The following is a 21794-nucleotide window of genomic DNA, read 5'->3' on the forward strand; positions in this document are numbered from 1 at the left end:
CCCGCCCCCCACATATACACAGTTAAAAACACTATTAAAAAACACAAACAACTACATTTAACTAGGCAAAAAATAAAAAAAGATAGACAGGCTGTAGGGGCCGCTGCAACAGTGAGTCGCGCCGCCACCAACTCCCTGTGGCCACATAAGGTTGCATTATTATTATTCCCAACAAATCGGGAATCAAATTGCATAGACCAATCCCACAGCTGGAATTGCAAGACCCGACTCATAAAGCAAAATGGAGGAAGACATAAAAGGGCATTACTCATGCTTGTAGCGAGAATGTATCTTTCGCCACTGTTATGCCACACATTTTTGCAACCTGTGAATTAGCATGAAAACAACTTTTCTATATGCGGTGTTGCATTGAATCAGAATTTCATAAATACGGTGTGGTCCAACACCCATTCTGTGTTGTCATTGATCTGTACTTGATGATACTCCAGTAGCAAATGAGATTATGTACCTATTACAGGATTCTTTTACTTGATTGCACCCCCGTAATTATCATGTGCCACCATCATAGTGTATCAAAATGAAGTTGAGCATGCAGCTATGCATATTCACTCAATCACTCTTTAACCCATAAAATGCACGTAGGGTCTATAGATAGTTGATACCAATAACTGAAGAGTTAATAACTCATGCACATCTCCTCCACCTCCAACTAGAGATGACTCGCATTTTCCCACCTTAGGCCATTAGCATAATTTTGCAATATAATGACATATTTATTGATCAACTACTGGAGCAATGCTGAATACTGTTTGTCCATCATAGTGACTTTAGTAGCTTCAGCTGGTAATAGCAAAGGTGTGTTATCAATGACGGCCCTTTATAGTTTGCCATTAAGCATGCTGTCAGTTCTCCCACTTGCACAGCTGCATCACATCTATTAACCATATAACCATATAACAATTACAGCACGGAAACAGGCCATCTCGACCCTTCTAGTCCGTGCTGAACACATAATCTTCCCTTGTCCCATATACCTGCGCTCAGACCATAACCCTCCATTCCTTTCCCATCCATATAACTATCCAATTTATTTTTAAATGATAAAAACGAACCTGCCTCCACCACCTTCACTGGAAGCTCATTCCACACAGCTACCACTCTCTGAGTAAAGAAGTTCCCCCTCATGTTACCCCTAAACTTCAGTCCCTTAATTCTCAAGTCATGTCCCCTTGTTTGAATCTTCCCTACTCTCAGTGGGAAAAGCTTTTCCACGTCAACTCTGTCTATCCCTCTCATCATTTTAAAAACCTCTATCAAGTCCCCCCTTAACCTTCTGCGCTCCAAAGAATAAAGCCCTAATTGGCTATTACATTGCCAATTAATCTAATGAATAGAAAGCTGCTTTATAACAACAAGGCTGTTCCAGGTTTCTATTGACTCCAACTATCCATTTGATAACAACTTAATTTAACAGGATAGAGAACAATTTCTCAAGTAACTTGAGACTGAAACAGTGGATTTTAGCCAAATACAGCATCAAAATATCATCCAGACAATACATAACAAGTGTTTTTGAACTCTGAGTAGTCCTTTGAATGATTTATTGTCATCATACTGTTAAATTGCCTCATCATAGCAATGCCTCCAAATATCTCTGATGATCACTGTACATGGAAAGCCCTATGAAATCAGTTTAATCACCCTTCTTGCATAATGAACAGGCCACGCCTGCCATCATTTCGTGTCTGCCCTGAACGGCAACTCTGGCCCAGTTACCGATAATTCTCACATGTCCCAAGACAACTCTTGCCATAATTCTGACCCTGCCTTGAAAGACAATTCTGCCCATATCTCCGAGCCTGTCTCAAAGGCAAACCTGGTTAAAATACTGAACCTGGCTCAACACAATTCTGGCCCAATTCCAACCTGCTTGGAATATTAGTAATGTCCAGTTTTACCTGGCTAAATGCCTCTGAGTAGATGACAATGTCTTAATCATTTGTGTATTGTACAACCAAGTGTAAATCTTACCAACTTGTTCGTGGTCACTTAGTTGTAGAGTAACTCTGGTCAGCTTTCATGCTGCTACCAGCTTCAGTGAACTGCTTACTGCCGATGAAGCCGTGAGGTGCGTTGTCACCGAAACTATGAAGCCTTCCTCGTCGTTGGCCTAATTGGTCCAACAGCTTATGTTTCATCCTCCAGGTTTTGCCTGAATAAAATAGGTCTTACCTGAATGAAAGATTCGACGAGTGGCTCTAACGTCCCCTGATAGCGAGTTCACTGCATTGTGTTGGGATGGCAACCTTGCTGACAGGAATCGTACCTCTGACACGTGCCCTTCATCCCTTGGGGTATGCTCCACGGCTATACCCTCAGCCTCGGCGTCAGATTTACACTGACCCGGCATGTCCTTCTCCTTCATGAGGGAGACATTAAACAGCCCTGTTACAAGGCGCTGCTGGCGCGGCCTAGAGCAATAGGCCAGCGCTGCCATAGACTCGGCGTCAGATTACATACTGACCCGGCGGCTTCCATCCCTTGGGATATGCTGTCTGCAATACCTCCAACTTCAGGGTCAGAACAAAACTGACCCGGTAAGCTCACCTCCTCCATGAGGAAGACATTATGCAGCCCTTCTACAGGTGCTGCTGCCATACATTAAGCAGCCCTATTACAAGGCGCTGCTGGCGCAGCCTCTCCCATAGGCCGGCACTGTCATAGATTCGGCATCCCCATTAAGCAGCCCTGTTACAAGGCGCTGCTAGTGCGGGCTCTCCCATATGCCCAACGCTGCCAATAGACTCGGCATCCCCTTGAAGCAGCCCTGTCCAAGGCGCTGCTGGCGCAGACTCTCCCATAGTCCCACACTGACACAACTCCTGCTGTTGGAGTGTATCTAGATGGAGCCTCCTCTCCATTAGGGGCTCCATCCTGGCCAACCTCCAAATGTTCTCATTACTGGAAGGGAACCCTCCCGGCACCAGGGCTGACCATTTTGGTCGGTTTACCCCATATCTTGGGGACCTCTGCGGTCTGGGCATCGCATTGCTGCTGGATTTCCCCTCCCCGGGAATCCCAGCGTCCATATGTATTACCAGAGGGAAAAAACCCTACCGGCACCAGGGCTGACCGTTGCGGTCCGTTTAACCCCTATCCTGGGGATCCCTGCAGTTTGAGAGCCGCATTACTACTGGATTTCCCCTACCCGGGAACCCCAGCATCTATATGTATATCAGGGGAAAACCCCTCCCGACTTCCGGTCTGCTGGCTGTCCCCTCCCCGGGAACCCCAGCATCTATATTCATATCGGGGGAAAAACCCTCCCGACACCCGGTCTGCTGGCTGTCCCCTCCCCGGGAACCCCAGCATCTATATTTATATCGGAGGGAAACCCTCCCGGCACCCGGTCTACTGGAGGTCCCCTCCCCGGGAACCCGTGTGTACCTGCCTATCGGAGGGAAACCCGCCCGGCACCCAGAGCGCCTGAAAGTCACTGACCACCCCGTCAGCAACCGACCCAGACATTCTCCAGCTATCCGCTTCCGCGGCGAGAACCGGGGATTCCCCACAGCCCATAGCTGGTTCCCTCATCGGTCCTTGCGAATCATCCGGCAGGAAGCCTCTGGAACAAGAGGTTCCTGCAAGGAAACAAAATAGGTAAGAAATACAAACTTACCTGAAGTTTAAACTTAACCGCTGGAGGAGCTTCTGCTGCTCCAACCTGTCGCCTGCACCAATGCGTCTGACGTAATGACGAACGTGCGGTTGTACGAGGTTCTTCACGTAGTCACTCACGTGACTCCGAAGTAAAACATATATTAGTCACCATTCTTCCATTCTTATTCTTGCTTAATCTAATATTATAAGCATATTTGGTTTTTGAATTTTAAGGCAATTTCTTATTTAGGTTTCCAATAAAATAAAAGGTAGAAGTAGAAAAAATAGTAGGACGTTTGGACCTTAATGTCTACTACGCCATGCAAAGCAATTATGTCTGATCCTCTCTAATAATCTGCTCTCTTCGCCACAAGATGGCGGCGCCACCGGTGTTTGCAGCGGCCTCTCTCAGTGGAAATTCAGTGCTTTCACGTGTTATTGGAGCGAGTGGTGTGACTGAGAATGTGTGTTGAGAGAGAGTATGTATGTGCGGCAGTATGAGCGACAGTTTCTGTTGGACACTCACAACAAAGCTTCTTGTTGTAACAAACACTTACGGAGCGTTCTGGGCGAGCTGGGACTTCTGCGCCGCGTAGGCCCACGGAAAGCCGCGGCTGCATCTGGAACAACATTGGTGAGGAATCACCGCAAGCGGTGTAGCAGGATGCGGAAGCGGGGGAAGCGCGGATGACTCTACGCTAGGCTAGTCTTAAATCCATATACACCAGCAGTGCCTACACTCATGTTGGCAAATGTCCGCTCCCTCGACAATAAGATGGACTACATCAGAGCGTGGAGAGCTACTCAACGTAGCGTGAAGAACTGCTGTGTCTACGTCCTTACGGAGACCTGGCTGAACCAGAACATCACGGACGCTGCGATCCAGCTAGATGGGCTAATGCTACACAGAGCTGACAGAGTAGCTTCGCTAGCTGGTAAGTCAAGGGGGGGCGGTCTGGCTGTGTATGTTAATAGATCGTGGTGCCGGGATGCCGTGGTGGTTTCCACTTACTGCTCACCCCACGTAGAGCTAATGACTGTGAAATGCCGACCCTTCTACTTACCGAGGGAGCTAACGGCAGTCTTTATAACGGCCGTCTATGTACCATCGAGCGCGGACGTGAAGGATGCTATGACAGAACTCTACAACAACATCAGTGAGCAGCAGAGGGAACATCCCGATGCTTTCTTCATGGCAGCTGGGGATTTCAACCAGGCAAGTCTCACATCTGTTCTGCCTAAATTCTACCAGCATGTGAACATTGCAACCAGGGGAAAGAACAAACTAGACCTGGTGTACACAAACATTAAAGATGCATATAAAGCAGCCCCCCTCCCCCATATCGGCAACTCTGACCACCTGGCGGTTATGCTCACACCTGCATACAGACCCAGGGTGAAACAGGACAGGCCAATGGTCAAAGAAGTCAGAATATGGCCAAAGGGAGCTACCGCAGCACTGCAAGACTGTTTCGAAACCACACAGTGGGCCATTTTCAGAGAGGCAGCAACAGGTGACAGTGGCATTGACCACCAAGAATACACAGAATCCGTCATCGGATACATCAATAAATGCATTGATGATGTGACGATGGTTAAAACCGTCAAGAGGCGTGCCAATCAGAAACCTTGGCTAACTGGGGAAGTTTGTTCTCTACTGAGAGTCCGGAATGCTGCATTTAAATCTGGGGACAATGCAGCATACAAACTGGCACGGAGTAACCTATCCCGGGGGATCAGGGAAGCGAAGATGCGGTATGTACAAAAACTTAATAGCCACTTCACAAATGACAAAGACACACGTCGCTTGTGGCAGGGATTTCATACCATCACTGACTACAAGCCCCCCCCCCGCTGCGGATATGCCAAAACGACCCCTCTCTACCAGATGAACTGAACGCGTTTTACGCATGGTTTGAGGTTAATACAATCACTCCTACCATCACCCAGTGACCAGTCACTCAGGCTGTCCGCAGCCGGAGTTAAAAAGGCCTTTGCCAGCATCAATCCATGCAAAGCTGCAGGGCCGGATAACATCCCTGGATGCGTTTTAAGGGACTGTGCTGAGCAACTAAAAGATGTCTTTACAGACATTTTTAATATCTCACTCAGCCAGGCAGTAGTGCCCAACTGTCTTAAAAGTGCCACCATCGTTCCTGTCCTGAAGAAGCCCAACCCAGCCTGTCTCAATGACTTTCGTCCAGTGGCTCTCACACCCATATTAATGAAGTGTTTTGAGCGGCTGGTTATGCAGCATATTAAAAATTGTCTCCCTGCCGACCTAGACCCACTGCAGTTCGCTTATAGAGCCAACCGGTCCACAGAGGATGCAGTCTCCACAACACTCAACCTCGCACTGTCACATCTCGACCGGAAAAATACCTATGCCAGGATCCTCTTTAGAGACTTCAGCTCCGCTTTTAATACAATCATCCCACAGCAGCCGGTGGAGAAGCTGAAGCTGTTAAAGGTGGATACTGGCACTTGCAACTGGGTCCTTAACTTTTTATCACAACGGCAGCAGACAGTCAGGGTGGGCAGTCGGACATCAAGAACCATCGCCGTGAGCACTGGCTCACTCCAAGGCTGTGTCCTAAGCCCCCTGCTGTTTAGTCTGCTGACTCATGACTGTACTGCTAGACTCAGTAACAACTATATCAACAAGTTCGCTGATGACACAACAGTGGTGGGTCTCATCAGCGACAATAATGAGTCGGCGTACAGGATGGAGGTGGAGCTGCTCACAGGATGGTGCAGATCCCACAACCTCACTCTTAATGTGGAAAAAACTAAGGAGATGGTGATCGACTTCAGGAGGGCGGGAAAACAACATCACACTCTGCTGTATATTGATGGAGCTGCTGTGGTGAGGGTCAGCAGTGTGAAGTTCCTAGGACTGGTGGATGACCTGACCTCTACGACCAACACCACAGCAGTGGTCAAAAGAGCCCAGCAGCGACTCTACCCTCTCCGGAGACTAAGGAAAGCAGGTCTCCCTACTGCTCATCTAAGAACCTTCTACAGGGGCACAATCGAAAGCACAATAACCTACGGCATCACTTCCTGGTTCGGGAGCTGCAAGGCTTACGAACAATATCAACTCAACAGGATAGTGAAGACCGCCAGCAGGATCATTGGTGCCCCACTCCCTTTCCTGTTGGAGATATACAAGAAGCGGAGCATCAGTAGAGCCATCTCCATCATCCAGGACCCCTACCACCCTTCACACCACATCTTCTCCATTCTGCCATCTGGGAAGAGGTACAGGGGCATCAGCTGCAAAACCAGCAGGATGCTCCACAGCTTCTTCCCACATGCAATTAGACTGATTAACGGACTTTGTCCCCTCCCCAAATATCGCTCACCAACACATTCAACCTCGTCCATACTTTGACAGTTAGGCACCTGTCAAAGTAAAGCCACTGTAAAGCCATTGTCGGTCGGAATGTCTGTTTTTATTCTATTGTAAATTTTAGGCCTACTTTCTGTTTTTAGACATGGTAATTTTAATTTGTTTTTAAAGCTCTATGTATTTATCCTTTTTTATTAACTACACTGAATGGAAACTGATCGAGCAACGTTTTTTCGTTTCCTCTGTGTATGCGAGTACTCAGTGAAAATGATATTAAAGAAATACTGAATACTGAATACAATCTAGACATCAATTGATTCTAGAAATCTATCCACCACCTTCATATATTCAGTCACTTGGCCTCCACTAGTTTCACTACTACCATAGAGAAGCAATTTGTCCTCTTCTTGGTCCTAAATGTCTTAACCAATATTATCAAACTATCACCCCTCTATCGAAACACATCGCCAGCCAGTGAACAGACCCTCTCATAATTCAGTTGTCTAAACCAACAGGAATTTTGTATTTCAACTTTCATTCTTCTAACCTCCACAACCTCATAGATCTGATCTCTCTTCATGTGCCAGTCTGACCGTTCTAGAAACAATATGATGAACAGTTTCTGCATTTCCATGCATATCCTTTCTGAGGTAAGGATAGCAAAACAACAAACAATACTCCAGCCATAGTCACACCAAAACTCCAAGGAAATGTAGTAAGTAATCCTTGCACCTGCACTCGATATCTATGAAGGCCATGTGCCATCTACCTTAATGACTTACTGCCCCCAAGCCCCCTATGTACACCAATATTTCTTAATCACCTGTAATTTTTATTAGTTTTTCTGTTGAAAGTCAAAATGAATAATCTAACTTTACTATGGTATACCGCATCTGCCAAATTTTTCCCCAAACATTAAATTTGCCAAAATTGCCCTCAAGCTCCTTTATACGCCTCTTGCAATTCGCAGTCCCTCCCCAATTCAGTCATCAAATGTTGTACATTTTGTTCCTTCATTCAATTTATTGATTAAACTGCGGACAGTTAATGCTGAAGCACTCCCACAAGGTCAAGGTTAGTTACAGCTACAATTAAGCCCATCTGCCAACATCTGCATCACTGCTCACATGCTGTTTCTTGCCCAGTAGCCCATCGCAGCAGTAACATTAATAAGCAATCAGTGTTCTTATCTACCTTTCTTAAGTCCCAAAATACACACATCGTGTACCCTTTCTGCGCTTACAGCCATTCTGTCATGATAGGCAAATCAAATTTCCAGAGTGACACAAATGACCTTTTTGATAAAATGTAGCATCAAGTGATTACATTTCAGGGAGTTATCTTTTTCACTGCATAATACCGTTAAATCAACTACTAGTGCCTTTACTCATATTTCTAGACAGTATGTATAGCACCATCTGGTGACCATGGACTGTACTGAGAAAGATGACAACAATCTTGCCTTTAATAAAAGATTAACAACTTAAAATAGCCATCAAAAAGCAAAAATACAGTTTGGTATATTCAGCTTTGTTACAGCCTGCACCATGAGGATAATTGATACAATTCTTTGCTAATCAGTAACTTGCTATTAGAATACCAAAGTATTTCTCTGTCATTCACCAGTTCTTCTCTGCATTGTATATTGCATTTCGAAAAATAGTATCTTCACTTACATTAATCACTCTTAATGGGAAATTTATGGTTCATTTGCTGAATAACTCCAGGCAACTACAACGTCAAGAGTTAAAAGATTATGCTACAAGAACATGATGCCAGTTGCTTGCACAAAATCTCACTCAAATTTATGTAATATTTAGAAAAATACCATATTCCATGACACTGATTAATACAGTATTCCTAAAAGGAATGTATCATTTTATATATCACATAAATGTCAAAAAGTTGATTGAATAATATGAGATTTCTCTTTTAAATTCATTTAAAAGTAAACTTTTGATAAGTGCAAGAAAGCAGAGGCAAATTTAATACATAGTTTCGTTACATGTCCTAAATTGAATTATTACTGGACAGAAATTTTTAAAGTTATTTCTGAAGTCATCAAAGTTAAATTGGACCCTAACCCAAAGCTAATAATATTTGGAATTCCGGATTTACATCTATCACTTACAGTAAATCAAAGAAATTTCTTTGATTACTGTTTGATAATTGGGAAAAAAGTCATATTGAAATTTTGGAAGGGAACATTATCCCCCACAACCAAAATGTGGGCAACAGAGATGATGGAGACGTTACATCTGGAAAGAATTAGATTTGTCCTATTGGACAAGTATAATTCTTTTGAACAGATATGGTCTCCATATATACAGTATTTAGAGAAGTAGCTGTTCTTGGCAACACAGCTCGGCGTGCACCCTGCGGGATTTGGTGAGAATAATTCATTTTTATATTGGAATTAACATATATGTCTTTATTGATACTATCACTTGTAGTAGTGTTATTAACAATACATATTGTGGTTTTTCATTTTTTTTTTTTTTTTTTTTTCGTTTCTCTTTTCTTTCTTATATATAATCAAATTATTATTTAATCACTCTCTTAATGATTTATAACTGTTCTATTCTTTTTCTATCATTATTTCTAAAAAAAATAGTAGATAAGTATTACTAGTGTTTTACTTAATGCAAATTGAATTAATTTGATATAAAGTTGTTTGAAGCATTGTAATTGATTACCTTTAATAAAAAAATATATATCAAAAGTAAACTGCCCATCTTCCATAAAGGATATCACAATCTATTTTTAAATTATATGTGTGTGCTATATTATATTGCTATATGTAATATTGTGTGAGTGGGATCGATTACACAGCAAATTAATTTCAAGGTTCAGGTGTCAATATTAACTTTTAGATAATATTTTTGATATTTTTCAAACAAAGATGTTGGAAGCATACGACTGTGTTTTTATCAGCTTTTTGGTAGACCAGTTCAAAGTAATTTCTACTGCTCTGCATTCTCCCCAAAGCTTTTAGCCTTCGTCTAAATCAAAAATGTATTTAATTTCCCATTAAAAGATTCAATGGTCTAGGTATCAAATATTTCCAGTGGTGAAACATTAATGTTCCAACATATTTTATTCAACGGATATGAACAATTCAGCATTGTTACAAAAGGAAAAAAATGCTATCATTGAATGACCGGTGCATTCACCTTTAATGCTTATCACTATCAAAAAGATTATTTGATTCAAATCTAGCTATACAAGATTCACTTCCACCAGTAAATTAGTAGAGAGGCATAATGTAATTATTTACATTAATAACTTATTTTCTGTATTCAGAATAAATGGGATAATTGTAATATGTAGTGAGATGTCTTAGCAAGAATTCTGTTGGTAAAATTCATCATCGTCGTCGAAAACATCAACGTGTTTGGTTCATTTGGTGCCTTACAATGCTATGTACGACCGTGATCGCAACTTCTACTGAAGTGTGGATGGCCGTTGGCTCGCTAGAAGATCATCTGCACTTTGACAGGTCTTGTTTTTTGGTCCTACTGGGGGTCCACAGCCCCCTCCTCACCTGGCAAACCAGGTGGGGGAGACGGTTTAGTCGCCGACTATCCGACCATGCAGCAGGTAGCACGGGATTACATGTTACCCGTGGCGGGAGGAACTCCCCCCGACCTGACCAAAATTAAGAAACAATAATATTTGGGGAAAAAAATGGTTATATGCACCGAGTGAATTGGGAATATTCTGTGCAGTAAATGCAAACTATAATGTAAACAACAGCAGATTTCTTACCCATATACATAGGTGTTCCACAGGTTGCCTGCAACATTTTGTCACTACCAACACCCCCTTTTTGCACAGAAAGTCCAAAATCAGTCACCTGGGCCAAAAATAAACACCATTTAGAAGAGTCCTGATTATGTGTAGGACATGCCAATGCATTTTGATGAACATTAATTTTCCACATATTTCTCCTATCACGTGAACATTTTTGATCTGCAATTTCTATTTAACAGTGCATTCAATTTACAATCTTTCTGTTTACCTGGATTCTCATTCTTTGCAAAATATCTCCACCAACCTAAGCCAATTCTATCATTATGTTAATATTAATGTTTAAATTAATGTTTATAAAATCATAGTTTTTAATCTCCTCACTGGGGACATTTAGAATCAATGGAAAAGATGCAACAGTACAGTGACCAGTCAAGTCCTACTTGCTGTTCACAGAACACGACACTTCATGGGACACTGATGACACCTCCTGGTCATTTTGGGTACTGTGACCACAAAACACTACAGTCACTATAAGTGACGGGGGAAACAAATGCAATGGGGCAGGCTGAGCTGAGCAAAATCCAGTCTATTTGATGCAAAATGATAGCCTAACCACCAGCTGTCTCCTTCCCCACTGTGGAAAAATGGCACTTTTTTAATTCTTGCAACTGGGTCACCCAGTCAGAATGCCTGCCTGTAAAGAAATATACCCAATGTTCTTAAATTTATTGGAAGAAAGAGTAAGCAGATTCCACTGTGCCTTTGCTTGGTGTTTTGTTATTTATAACACCCAGGAGAACCAATATTCCGAGGGAAATCTCTCCTGAAATGCTTGTTTCTTGGAAACCATTTTAACAATAGATATGTTCTAATGATGGCTCTTGGATTGAATCCTCATATTTGAATTCCATTTTGTTTGAAATAAAACACAATGTCTGATTATTTTTTTTTTATGCATCAATGCCAACTTTCAAAGATTTGAATGCTGCATGAGTAGATGAAGCCAGGAAAGGATAAGACATCTAGTAAAGATAGGACAATTTGCTAAATAAAGCATTGGAATCACTAGATGGAGTGACATATAAACAAACAAAATTCCAGCCGTAGCAGTGGAAATAGAATTGAAAGGTCAATGTTAAAGTGACAAACAGGTCATTTTGTGGTGGAAATGAGGGCTTTCATTGAGGTTGAAAAAGAACAAGGGGTTGAGACAAATCTGGTGCAGCTTCAAAATGTGGATGAGAAGGGGACAGGTTCAGTGATGAGGATGTAGTTTATTGTGTCAACCAAATACAACAGCTTCATTCTGAACAGGAGGAAATTGTGACAAACAGCATAGAAACCAAGTCACTGCTGGAAATGTGGCGTAGCTGTATCTTTTCAGAAATATTAAACAATTGTTACTTACCCGCCCCATTCGGACTGTAAACGCCTATCTCACCAGGGACTAACTCTACTGAACGCTTTTCCTTCCATTATTTATTATGTGTGTTATGATTGTGTTTATAGTTTGTTTGGTTGTTTGGTTGTTTGTCTTTTTGCACAAAAGTCCGCGAGCATTGCCACTTTCATTTCACTGCACATCTCGTATGTGTATGTGACAAATAAACATGACTTGACTTGACTTGACTTGATCTATGCTCCAATATTGCTTTCCAAACCAAATTGGATGATTTGAGATGAATGTTTAAGTTTATAATTTATCTTAAGGGTAGCAATTGCCAGAGGTTTGTTTTGGCCCATTTTCAACTTTATAAAATAACATTATTTCACAACCCAAACAAAAAGACACAAAGTGCTGGAGTAACTCAGTGGTTTGGGCAACATCTCTCTAGAACATTTGGGGTCTGGACTTCTTCAGACTGATTGTGGGGGAAGGAAGAAAATTGGAAGAGAGAAAGGGCAGGACAAAGCCTGACATGTAATAGGTCAGAGATGGAAAGACATGGCAATAGGTCAGAAATGAAAAGATAGATGCTAATAGGCTGATATAGGCGATGGTAGTTTTTGATGGGCAGATGGCGAGTAGTTTACAACCTATCAGTCTGAACATTGAATTCTCCAATTTTAGATAACTACAACACCTTCCCCCTCGCTTCTTCACACAAACCCCACCCTTCACTCCCACCCCCCCCCCCCCCCCCACCCCCCCCCACCTATCATCCCTGTGGCCCACCTGGCATTGCAACTATCTCTCCCCTCGCCTTCCACCTACATTCCTTCCTCCAGCTTTACAATTTGCAACTCTTCAATCTCTCTCTTCAAATCTCTTTGATTTGTCTTGTTCCTACTGTCTTTTCATCTCTGATTTTTATCCAAATATCTACCAATCAAAAATACCCCTCACCTGTATCAACCTATTACCTGCAACCATCAGCCTATCAACCCCCCTCCCGCCCCCTCACCTGCACCAATCTACTTACAAGCCTTACAGGGTTTGTCCTGCCCCTCCTCTCTTCCAGCTTTCTCCCCCCTCCCCCCCCCCCATCCACCTATAAACAATCTGAAGGGTCCTGACAAAACATCAACTATCCATGTTCTCCAGAGTTGCTGCCTGACCTGCAGAGTTACTCCAGCACGTTGTGCCTTTTTTTTTGTAAACCAGCATCTGGAGTTTCTTGTTTCTACATCTTTCTTATTTTACAACATATTCAATTTACCTTGATGTTTAACTTCATATCAAGTTCACTGCTGTTTTCAATGTTTTTAACCAAGATGTTTTCTAGTTTTAGATCCCGATGGACAATGTCTGTAGAAAGACCAATATACAACATTCACATGCATTAAAAGTATGTAATTCAAGTGAGATTCATTCATCATTCTCCAACTTCATGGGTGTACTAAAATTGTACCGTAAACAAAACTCAAGAATTTGTTGTTCTTAACCTCAAAGAATATTAAAAAGTTAAACTCCAATTATTTAATGTTAGAAAAGCGCCAAACCATAAAGTACCATCACCACCATATAACCATATAACCATATAACAATTACAGCACGGAAACAGGCCATCTCGACCCTTCTAGTCCGTGCCGAACACACAATCTCCCCATGTATAGGTTTACACTGGAGGTAAAGCACGTGTACAAACCAATCATAGCAACATGACTTGCCCAAGGTTTCCAAATAAATAAATTGTGCATTGTACAGTAACTAATTTTGCACGTAAAAAACACCGCAATGAAGACAATAGGTAATTCCAACTCTCTTTTCTGAAACCACAGTTCTCCATATCAGTGGTAGTCTAGTGGCATCTGGTAAACCACAGACTAACTTGCAGTAACAGGCCACAGTCCTTTCTCCCTCTACAGTGACTTTAGAATAGACATCAACAAGCTTGCCATCCATAGTGATCCACAATATACAATGAAGCTGAGCAGGACATGATAGGAATGGAAAGCAGTAAGGTTGGCTAATGGGAAAAGATAATTGATTAAACTTGCATTTGTGATGCGTTCATATCTTTATTAGATGTGTTAACTGTTTAAATCCCAGACTTTTCCTTTAAAGTACATTGTTCTTTTTAAGCAATCACGTCATATTTATTGTCATGTGCAATGTGATACAGGTGCAATGAAAATCTTGCTTGAGCAGCATAAAAGGCACATTGATTCAGACAATACACAAAAACAGAAATTAGACATAAATTCTACAAGGCAGAAAAGAAAAAGACATTAGTGTCAAAATATACAATTAGAAGACAAATCTATGGTAGTGCAAGAGGTTTTTCCATCGCTGAGGTAGGATTAGGGATTATGCAAGAACCTGATAGTTATAGAAAAGTAGTGTTTCCTGAACCTGGTGGTATGGGACGTCAACCTTGTACTGGTCACCACTGCCCCATAAGAGATTCCAAAGATCCAAAAATCGGAATCTCTGTCACTGGACCAACTCTCAGCCATGTGTTCACCTTTCCTCGCTTCCTATTTCTACCTTCACTAGCATGTAGCACTGAGGGTACTCCGGAGATTATCCTTTTAGATCCTTCTTTTTTAACTGTGTTGGAAAGAACAGCAGATCCTGGTTTAAATCGTAGATAGATACAAAATACTGGAGTAACTCAGCGAGACGGGCAGCATCTAGGGAGAGGAGGAATGGGTGATGTTTCGGGTCGATACCATTCTTCAGACTGATGTCAGGGGAGTGGGTGGTACAGAGATAAAATGTAGTCGTAGACAGTACGTAGAACTGGGAAGGGGATGGAGAGAGAGGGAAAGCAAAGGCTACTTGAAGTTAAAGAAGTCAATGTTCATACCGCTGGGGTGTAGGCTGCCCAAGCGAAAAATGAGGTGCTGTTCCTCCAATTTGCGCTGGGTCTCACTGACAATGGAGGATGCCCAGGACAGAAAGGTCAGTGTTGGAATGGGAGAGGGAGTTAAAGTGTTGAGCAACCGACCCCCAATTTGCACTGGGCCTCACTTTTTTAACACTGCTTTTTTAACTGTTTGCCTAACTCCCTATTTTCACTCCGCAGGGCCTTATCCTTTTTTCTATCTACTGTATGTCATTTGTGCCATTGTGAACAATGATTTCTGGCTGTTCATCCTTGCCCCGCAGAAAGCTCTGCATCCACTCTGAAAAATCTTGGATCCTGGCACCAGGGAGGCAACACACCATTCTGGAATCACGTTTGCTGCCACAGAATTTTCTGTCTGTCCCTCTGACTAATCTCTTTTATCACTAGAGGGTTTCCCGCCTCCACCCTTCCTCACATATGATTGAGAGCCAGGCCTGACACCACAGACTTGATTGCTGCTGCTGCTCTCCTCTGAACAGTCATCCCCCCAACAGTATCAAAAAGGACATATGTTTTTGAGGGGAATGGCCAGATTCCTGCACTTTCTGCACACACCCTTTCCCGATGCTCACCCATTTCCTTTCTGCCTATATCTTAGGTGTGACCACCTCACGATAGCTCCTATGTACGGCACTAACATTCTCTCAGACAATCCTGAGGTAGTTGAGCTGATACTCCAGTTTCCTCATACCTGTAGTAGGACAGGAGCTTCAGCTGGGCACACTTCCCACAGGTATAGTCCACAGGGACACTGGAGGTTTTCCTAACTTTCCACATCCTGCAGGAGCAGCAAACCAGTGCCCTAACTTTCATCCTTACAGCAATAAGACCAAGGAAGAGTAACAATAAAAAACAGACTTTTCCTTAAATTGCCATCATACTCCACTCAGCCTTTGGGCTGAAGCCTCACAAGTCAACGCCTCAGCATTTACCCACAGGTACAGCACTTCACCTCAACATAGCCCTCAATAGACCGTTCAGCTAGTGTCTGCCTTCCTTTTAAGCCCCACTGGAGCAGTCTAACCAAGACACTAACGACTGTTTTTAAAATCTCCTGCACAGTTCCTCCTCTTATATCTGCTCACTCACAACTGAAACTGAAGTCAATTCAGTTTCTGTTGCCTATTGCAGATTCTATTTTTTCAGACATTTACGATAATGTTATTGAGCACAAGTACAACATTATTTAGTTTCTGATAAAATCTTACCATTCTTATGTAAGTAAGCAATTGCACTTGCTAGGCTATGAATCACATGCCTTGTTTCATTTTCATTTAAATGTTTTTTTCTGTGAAGGATTGCACTGAGCTCTCCACCTTCACAGACCTCCGTCACCAGGTACATTCGCTGCAAAAACAGTTAACATTACCTATTAAGCGGAACATGTAATCCAAAAACAAAATAATTCAAGATGCCAAAAATGTGACATGAAAACAGAAAATGTCGAAAATGTTCAGAAACTCAATTTTCTTTTCCTTTAGATGGTGTGTGAATTGTTGAGTATGTCCAGTATTATGTTTTTATTTGGATTGCCGTGAACTAAGTGGTAATTCACAATTAACTAGTGTGATAATTTCTACTCAAGATGATGCAATGCTGAAACCATATTCCACCCCAAACCCCATCCCCAACTCTCCAAAAACATTGTTAAATACTTTAATCAAGGGTTTTAAAAACAACCCAGAATGCATCCAATATATATATGGGAGTAATAGACTGGTGCTTCAGTTTACCCTGTGCCGTTGAATAGACTGCGACTTGGACAAATTTCCAAATGCAGATAGTTATTTTGTTATTATCAAGATACAAAAGGAAGTTTGTAATTGTGGATTGACAGCTATTATCAATGCCATCAACATTCATGAAAACATTGTATCAATGGGAAAGAGGAAATATAGGAATGTTATGTGCACAGCACTGTTTTTGTTCTAAAGTTATGATCTCAAGCATAGGAAGCAAACAGCTTTTGCCTATCTGCAGGTTATGTGAACAATATAAACTACGGTAAATATTGTTATAATCCAGCAAACAGAATTACAGCTTTATAATATATAATAGGGATATAGATCAGTTACTGAAATGGGTGGAGAATTGGCAGATGGAGTTTAATCCAAGAAAAGTGAGGTGTTGGGAGGTGGAATGCAAGGAGAAAGTATATGGTCAATGACAATACCCTTAGCACCATTGATGTACAGAGGAATTGATGTAAAGAGGAATTGATGTACAGAGGAAAGAGAAAGGGATAACAGTGATGAAAAATGATTTCAGAGAAAATAAATGGAGAGGGGAGATGAAACTTCAATGCCGACTGATCAGAAGCTTAAGAGATGAAACAGCAGACCACCAAGGTGTGAGAGAAACCAGCAAAGAACTCACAAGATAGAAAATAATGAAGACCAGGAATCAAAGGAAGAATATATTTAAAACATTCTACAATTTTCATTTTGTTAAAGTTCCCAAAATGTAATTGCATCTTACTTTGGGTGTTTCAAACACCTCTTCTAAATGAATTATATGTTCATGGTTCACTTGCTTCAAGATGTTGACTTCTCGTTCCAGTAGCTTCACAGCCGAACTCCCTGCCTGGATTGGAAGTAGAAATAATACAGCCAAGGCAGGCACATCTACAAAGGCCTCATTATTAATTTAAAGCTTCCAACTTTTTTATTTTGTTCTTTTTTAATATTTATTTGGTAAGATTTTTAAAAAGACACAGCATGGCATAAAAATACTTTTACTTAAAAAAAAAATTGTCATCTTAATAATTTCCATTTATTTTTAAATTCAACAACATGCTAATTATTTAAAACAATTGGCCATTATGTATTTTAAAAGGAAGGCAATGATGATCAAGGAAATTTACCTTTTCTCGGTTCACCTTCTTGATTGCCCATTTTTTGCCACTCCTATTATGGGTGGCCTCAATCACCACACCATAGCTGCCTTGTCCTAATCTTTGGCCAAAGCTGTATATTTGCTAAAAAAAAAGGAGATTCAAAAGCTCAAAGAATTTTTACAAGATGATACAACTGATATTTGCCGATCCAGGAAAAAATGTATAAACACAATTCACAACCAAGAACACAGGCTAGTTTGAGCACAAATTCTCAAAATTAATGTTTGGTAATAAATGCTGAACAGAAATTGAAAGAGTTTGGAATAATCACTTGGTTGCGACATTTTAACGGTAGCAACTTTAATAGTAATGAACTGGAGTTTGTTTATTAAATCTGTGGTTACTTTTTGCATTCAAGGTAAGAAGTCAATTCTGAACATACAGCCTAAAGTGTGCTTTTACAGAACAAATTAGAAAGATGGATGTAATGATGCAGGCAAGGGTTGGGAGAAAAGTATGCCTTGACTTCCAAGCAGCTGACGAAGTGCTCTGGTACATGCACTTGGTTAGCTTGTACCCTAACATCAGGGTGGAAATCTTTCATTCTTTTCATATTTTTGAAAATGTCAATATCTCATTACTAACAGTCCAGATTTTGCTACCCAATGTAAACATTTTCATTATTCAACTACCATCTAAGTTACAATGATCGGGTAATTTTTGGCACTTCTATTGATTAATTACATACTGAGCCTTGAGGTTTAGATCAGTGACATTATTCTGTAAAACTGGCAGTAACTTTGGGATTTGTGAGCAACCATAGCTTAGAGATCACAAAGTCACATAAATCAGATCTCACTAGGATGTGGGGTTTGCATCTGATTCAAACAAAACAAAGGGAGATAATCTGAACTGACAGGCATTTGTGATCTAGTCTGAATGCAAAATATCCTGAAAAGGTTATTCAAACTAGCCCAAGATCAAAAGGAGTTTATAAATAGGACGCTAAGATATTATTACAGATTTGATCATTCTTTGACATTTGGTATGTGGACTTTAACTTCCATTACAAATATTTCCAAATAATACAAATTTAAATCATTACAACAGCATTTTATAATCTTTCTTTAGTGCTATAGAATATTTCAAAGGTTTCACAGGTCTTTTATTGTCATGTTCCAATTAAGGTACAGTGATATGTGAATTACCATACAGCCATAGGAAAAAAAAGTACCAAGACACACAACTACATAAAAGTTAACAAAAACTTCCACCACAGCAGATTTCCCACATTCCTCACTGTGATGGAAGACAAAAAAGTCCAATCTTCTTCCTCTTTATTCTCCCGCGGCCAGGGCGATCGAAGCTCTTGCAGCCGGCGGTCGAAACTCCAGTGTCGGGTCGGTCGAAGCTCCTGTGGCTTGGAGTTCCCGAAGTTGATCTCTGACCAAAGACCGCGAGCTCCGTGATTTTACGTTCGCAAGCACCAACGGTTGGAGCTCTGAAGTCGATCCCTGGCAAAGGGATCGCGGGCTCCGCAATGTTAAAGTCCTGTAGGCTCCACGCGGAGGAGCTCTCAAAAGTCGGTCTCCAGCAAAGGTTGCCAACTCCCCGATGTTAGGCCGAAGTGCGGATAGAGATATGATACACAAAAAAATAAATTGCATCCCGTCGAGGTAAGAGATTAGAAAAAGTTTCCCCCAATCCCGCCTCACATAAAACAAGCTAAAGAACACTAAAAACATACATTTAACACATACTGTTAAAACACAAAGAAGGAATGGACAGAGTGTTGGCGAGGCAGCCATTGCTGGCGCCACCCAGTGGCATAGTTGAAAAGTTAATTCAGAATTGTGTTTTTTCTTTATTGGTCTGCAACCTTGAACATGACAGATTGTGCAGCTGACTTGATGACATCACAACAGGAAGCACTGGACTCCACTGAGCTGGTGCCTGCCACAAGTCAATGGAAAGCAGTAAGCACTCACCTCACAGATCGTAAGATAATTGTGAGAACTTTCTTCAATGTCAAAATAAAAATTCTAAACCTGCACATTTCCAGCCAATATTGTGCTGTTAGGTATGGAACCTTGCTGTGCACTAGCTTTCTGCTGTACTTCCCAAAACTGATGCAGCCAAATTCTGCTTTAACTCTATTTACAAGTTTGCAGACATCATCATACTGGACTGATCGCAAACAATCTTCTTCTTCTTATCGAGTCCACACACAAGATTAGAAATTGTTCAGCCAGAGCTGAACACACTTCTTGGCATCTGCACAATGGTGTCTGTCTTGCGCTTCTTGTGCTTCTTGTGCGTGGTGGTGGAAAGATTGGTTGAAACAGGGCCGCGACGTGAACGCTCTTTCCTTGGCCCCATCGCAAACAATGATGAGACAGAGTACAAGATGGAAATTAAAAGCTTGGTAACATTGTGCCAAGACAACAACCTTTCCCTCAATGTTAGCAAAATGAAGAGGCTGACCATTTACTTCAGGAAGTGGGCTGAAGTACACACCCCAGACTGTAATGTTAAAATTGTACAAGGCATTGGTGAGGCCAATTCTGGAGTATGGTGTACAATTTTGGTCGCAAAATTATAGGAAAGATGTCAACAAAATAGAGAGAGTACAGAGGAGATTTACTAGAATGTTGCCTGGGTTTCAGCACCTACGATACAGAGAAAGGTTGAACAAGTTAGGTCTTTATTCTTTGGAGCGCAGAAGGTTAAGGGGGGACTTGATAGAAGTCTTTAAAATGATGAGAGGGATAGACAGAGTTGACATAGATAAGCTTTTTCCATTGAGAGTAGGGAAGATTCAAACAAGAGGACATGATTTGAGAATTAAGGGACAGAAGTTTAGGGGTAACATGAGGGGGAACTTCTTTACTCAGAGAGTGGTAGCTGTGTGGAATGAGCTTCCAGTGAAAGTGGTGGAGGCAGTTTCGATTTTATCATTTAAAAATAAATTGGATAGGTATATGGACGGGAAGGTATGGTGGGTTATGGTCTGAGTGCAGGTAGATGGGACTCGGGGAGAATAAGCGTTCGGCACGGACTAGAAGGGCCGAGATGGCCTGTTTCCGTGCTGTAATTGTTATATGGTTATATGGTATGGTGCTGAAGTGAGATGGTCAAGACATCACTCAACCAGCATCCCTCCCCATCCACTCCATCAGTATTTCACACTGGCTTGAAAACATAATCCAGGACCACTCACACTTCAGTCATTCTCTCCTCTCTCCTGCAGGCTGCAGAATCAGAATCATGTACCACTAAATTCAAGAACAACTTCTTCCAAAAATGCTGGAGGAACGCAGCGGGTGAGGCAGCATCTTTGGAGAGAAGGAATAAGCGACATTTCGGGTCGAGACCCTTTTTCGGACTGCTGTAATCACACGCTTGAACAGACCGCCAAGGATAAATTCCCGATCTTCCAAACTACCCTCTTGCAGATTTGCACTTTTTAAAATCTATACTTATTCTCTGGTTGAAACACTACATTTTGCACTGTTTCTGTTCCCCTATATGTGACAATAATAAACCAATGCCAATAACTAACAACAAAAGTAACTATATTTTGAAATTATTTAAGGCACATTTAAAAGCTCTGACATCTAAATAATTTGTATAAATGCAACTGCCATTCTTTACAACTTTTAGGCCCAGTAATGTCAGATTTTGTCTGGCATTCTACCTGATCAGGTAGTGCACTGGTTGCAATCATTGAGGAGCTGATTTTCTACTGTGTTATAAGCAAACTTTAATATCCTTTATTTTAATCCTTGTCTCTTTGATTGTCCAATCGAGTAAAGAATGGAATCATTGCAAGAGGGCTTGCACACTACTAACATAATCCACTACATTTTCTTCCAGTCAATCGATGCTCACTTTGGCAATGATTAACATCCAGGAGATGAAGATGATTAACCAATGG

At 41.6% G+C, this 21794-nt stretch overlaps 1 protein-coding gene across 4 annotated transcripts in view; it reads right to left on the bottom strand.

Annotated features, from left to right (window-relative positions):
• stk33 (serine/threonine kinase 33) overlaps window positions 1–21794 on the bottom strand; it is a 153980-nt gene that overhangs the window by 42421 nt on the left and 89765 nt on the right. For all 4 annotated transcript variants that reach the window (XM_033038516.1, XM_033038518.1, XM_033038517.1 and 1 more), the window contains exons 4-8: window positions 17885–17998; window positions 17500–17604; window positions 16230–16368; window positions 13387–13475; window positions 10742–10829 (exon numbers count right to left, since the gene is read on the bottom strand). In XM_033038516.1, coding sequence (XP_032894407.1) covers window positions 10742–10829; window positions 13387–13475; window positions 16230–16368; window positions 17500–17604; window positions 17885–17998 — 535 coding nt within the window. The remainder of the gene's footprint in view (window positions 1–10741; window positions 10830–13386; window positions 13476–16229; window positions 16369–17499; window positions 17605–17884; window positions 17999–21794) is intronic.

The sequence above is a fragment of the Amblyraja radiata genome, chromosome 20 (assembly GCF_010909765.2).
Source record: "Amblyraja radiata isolate CabotCenter1 chromosome 20, sAmbRad1.1.pri, whole genome shotgun sequence".
Classification (NCBI taxonomy): Eukaryota; Metazoa; Chordata; class Chondrichthyes; order Rajiformes; family Rajidae; genus Amblyraja; species Amblyraja radiata.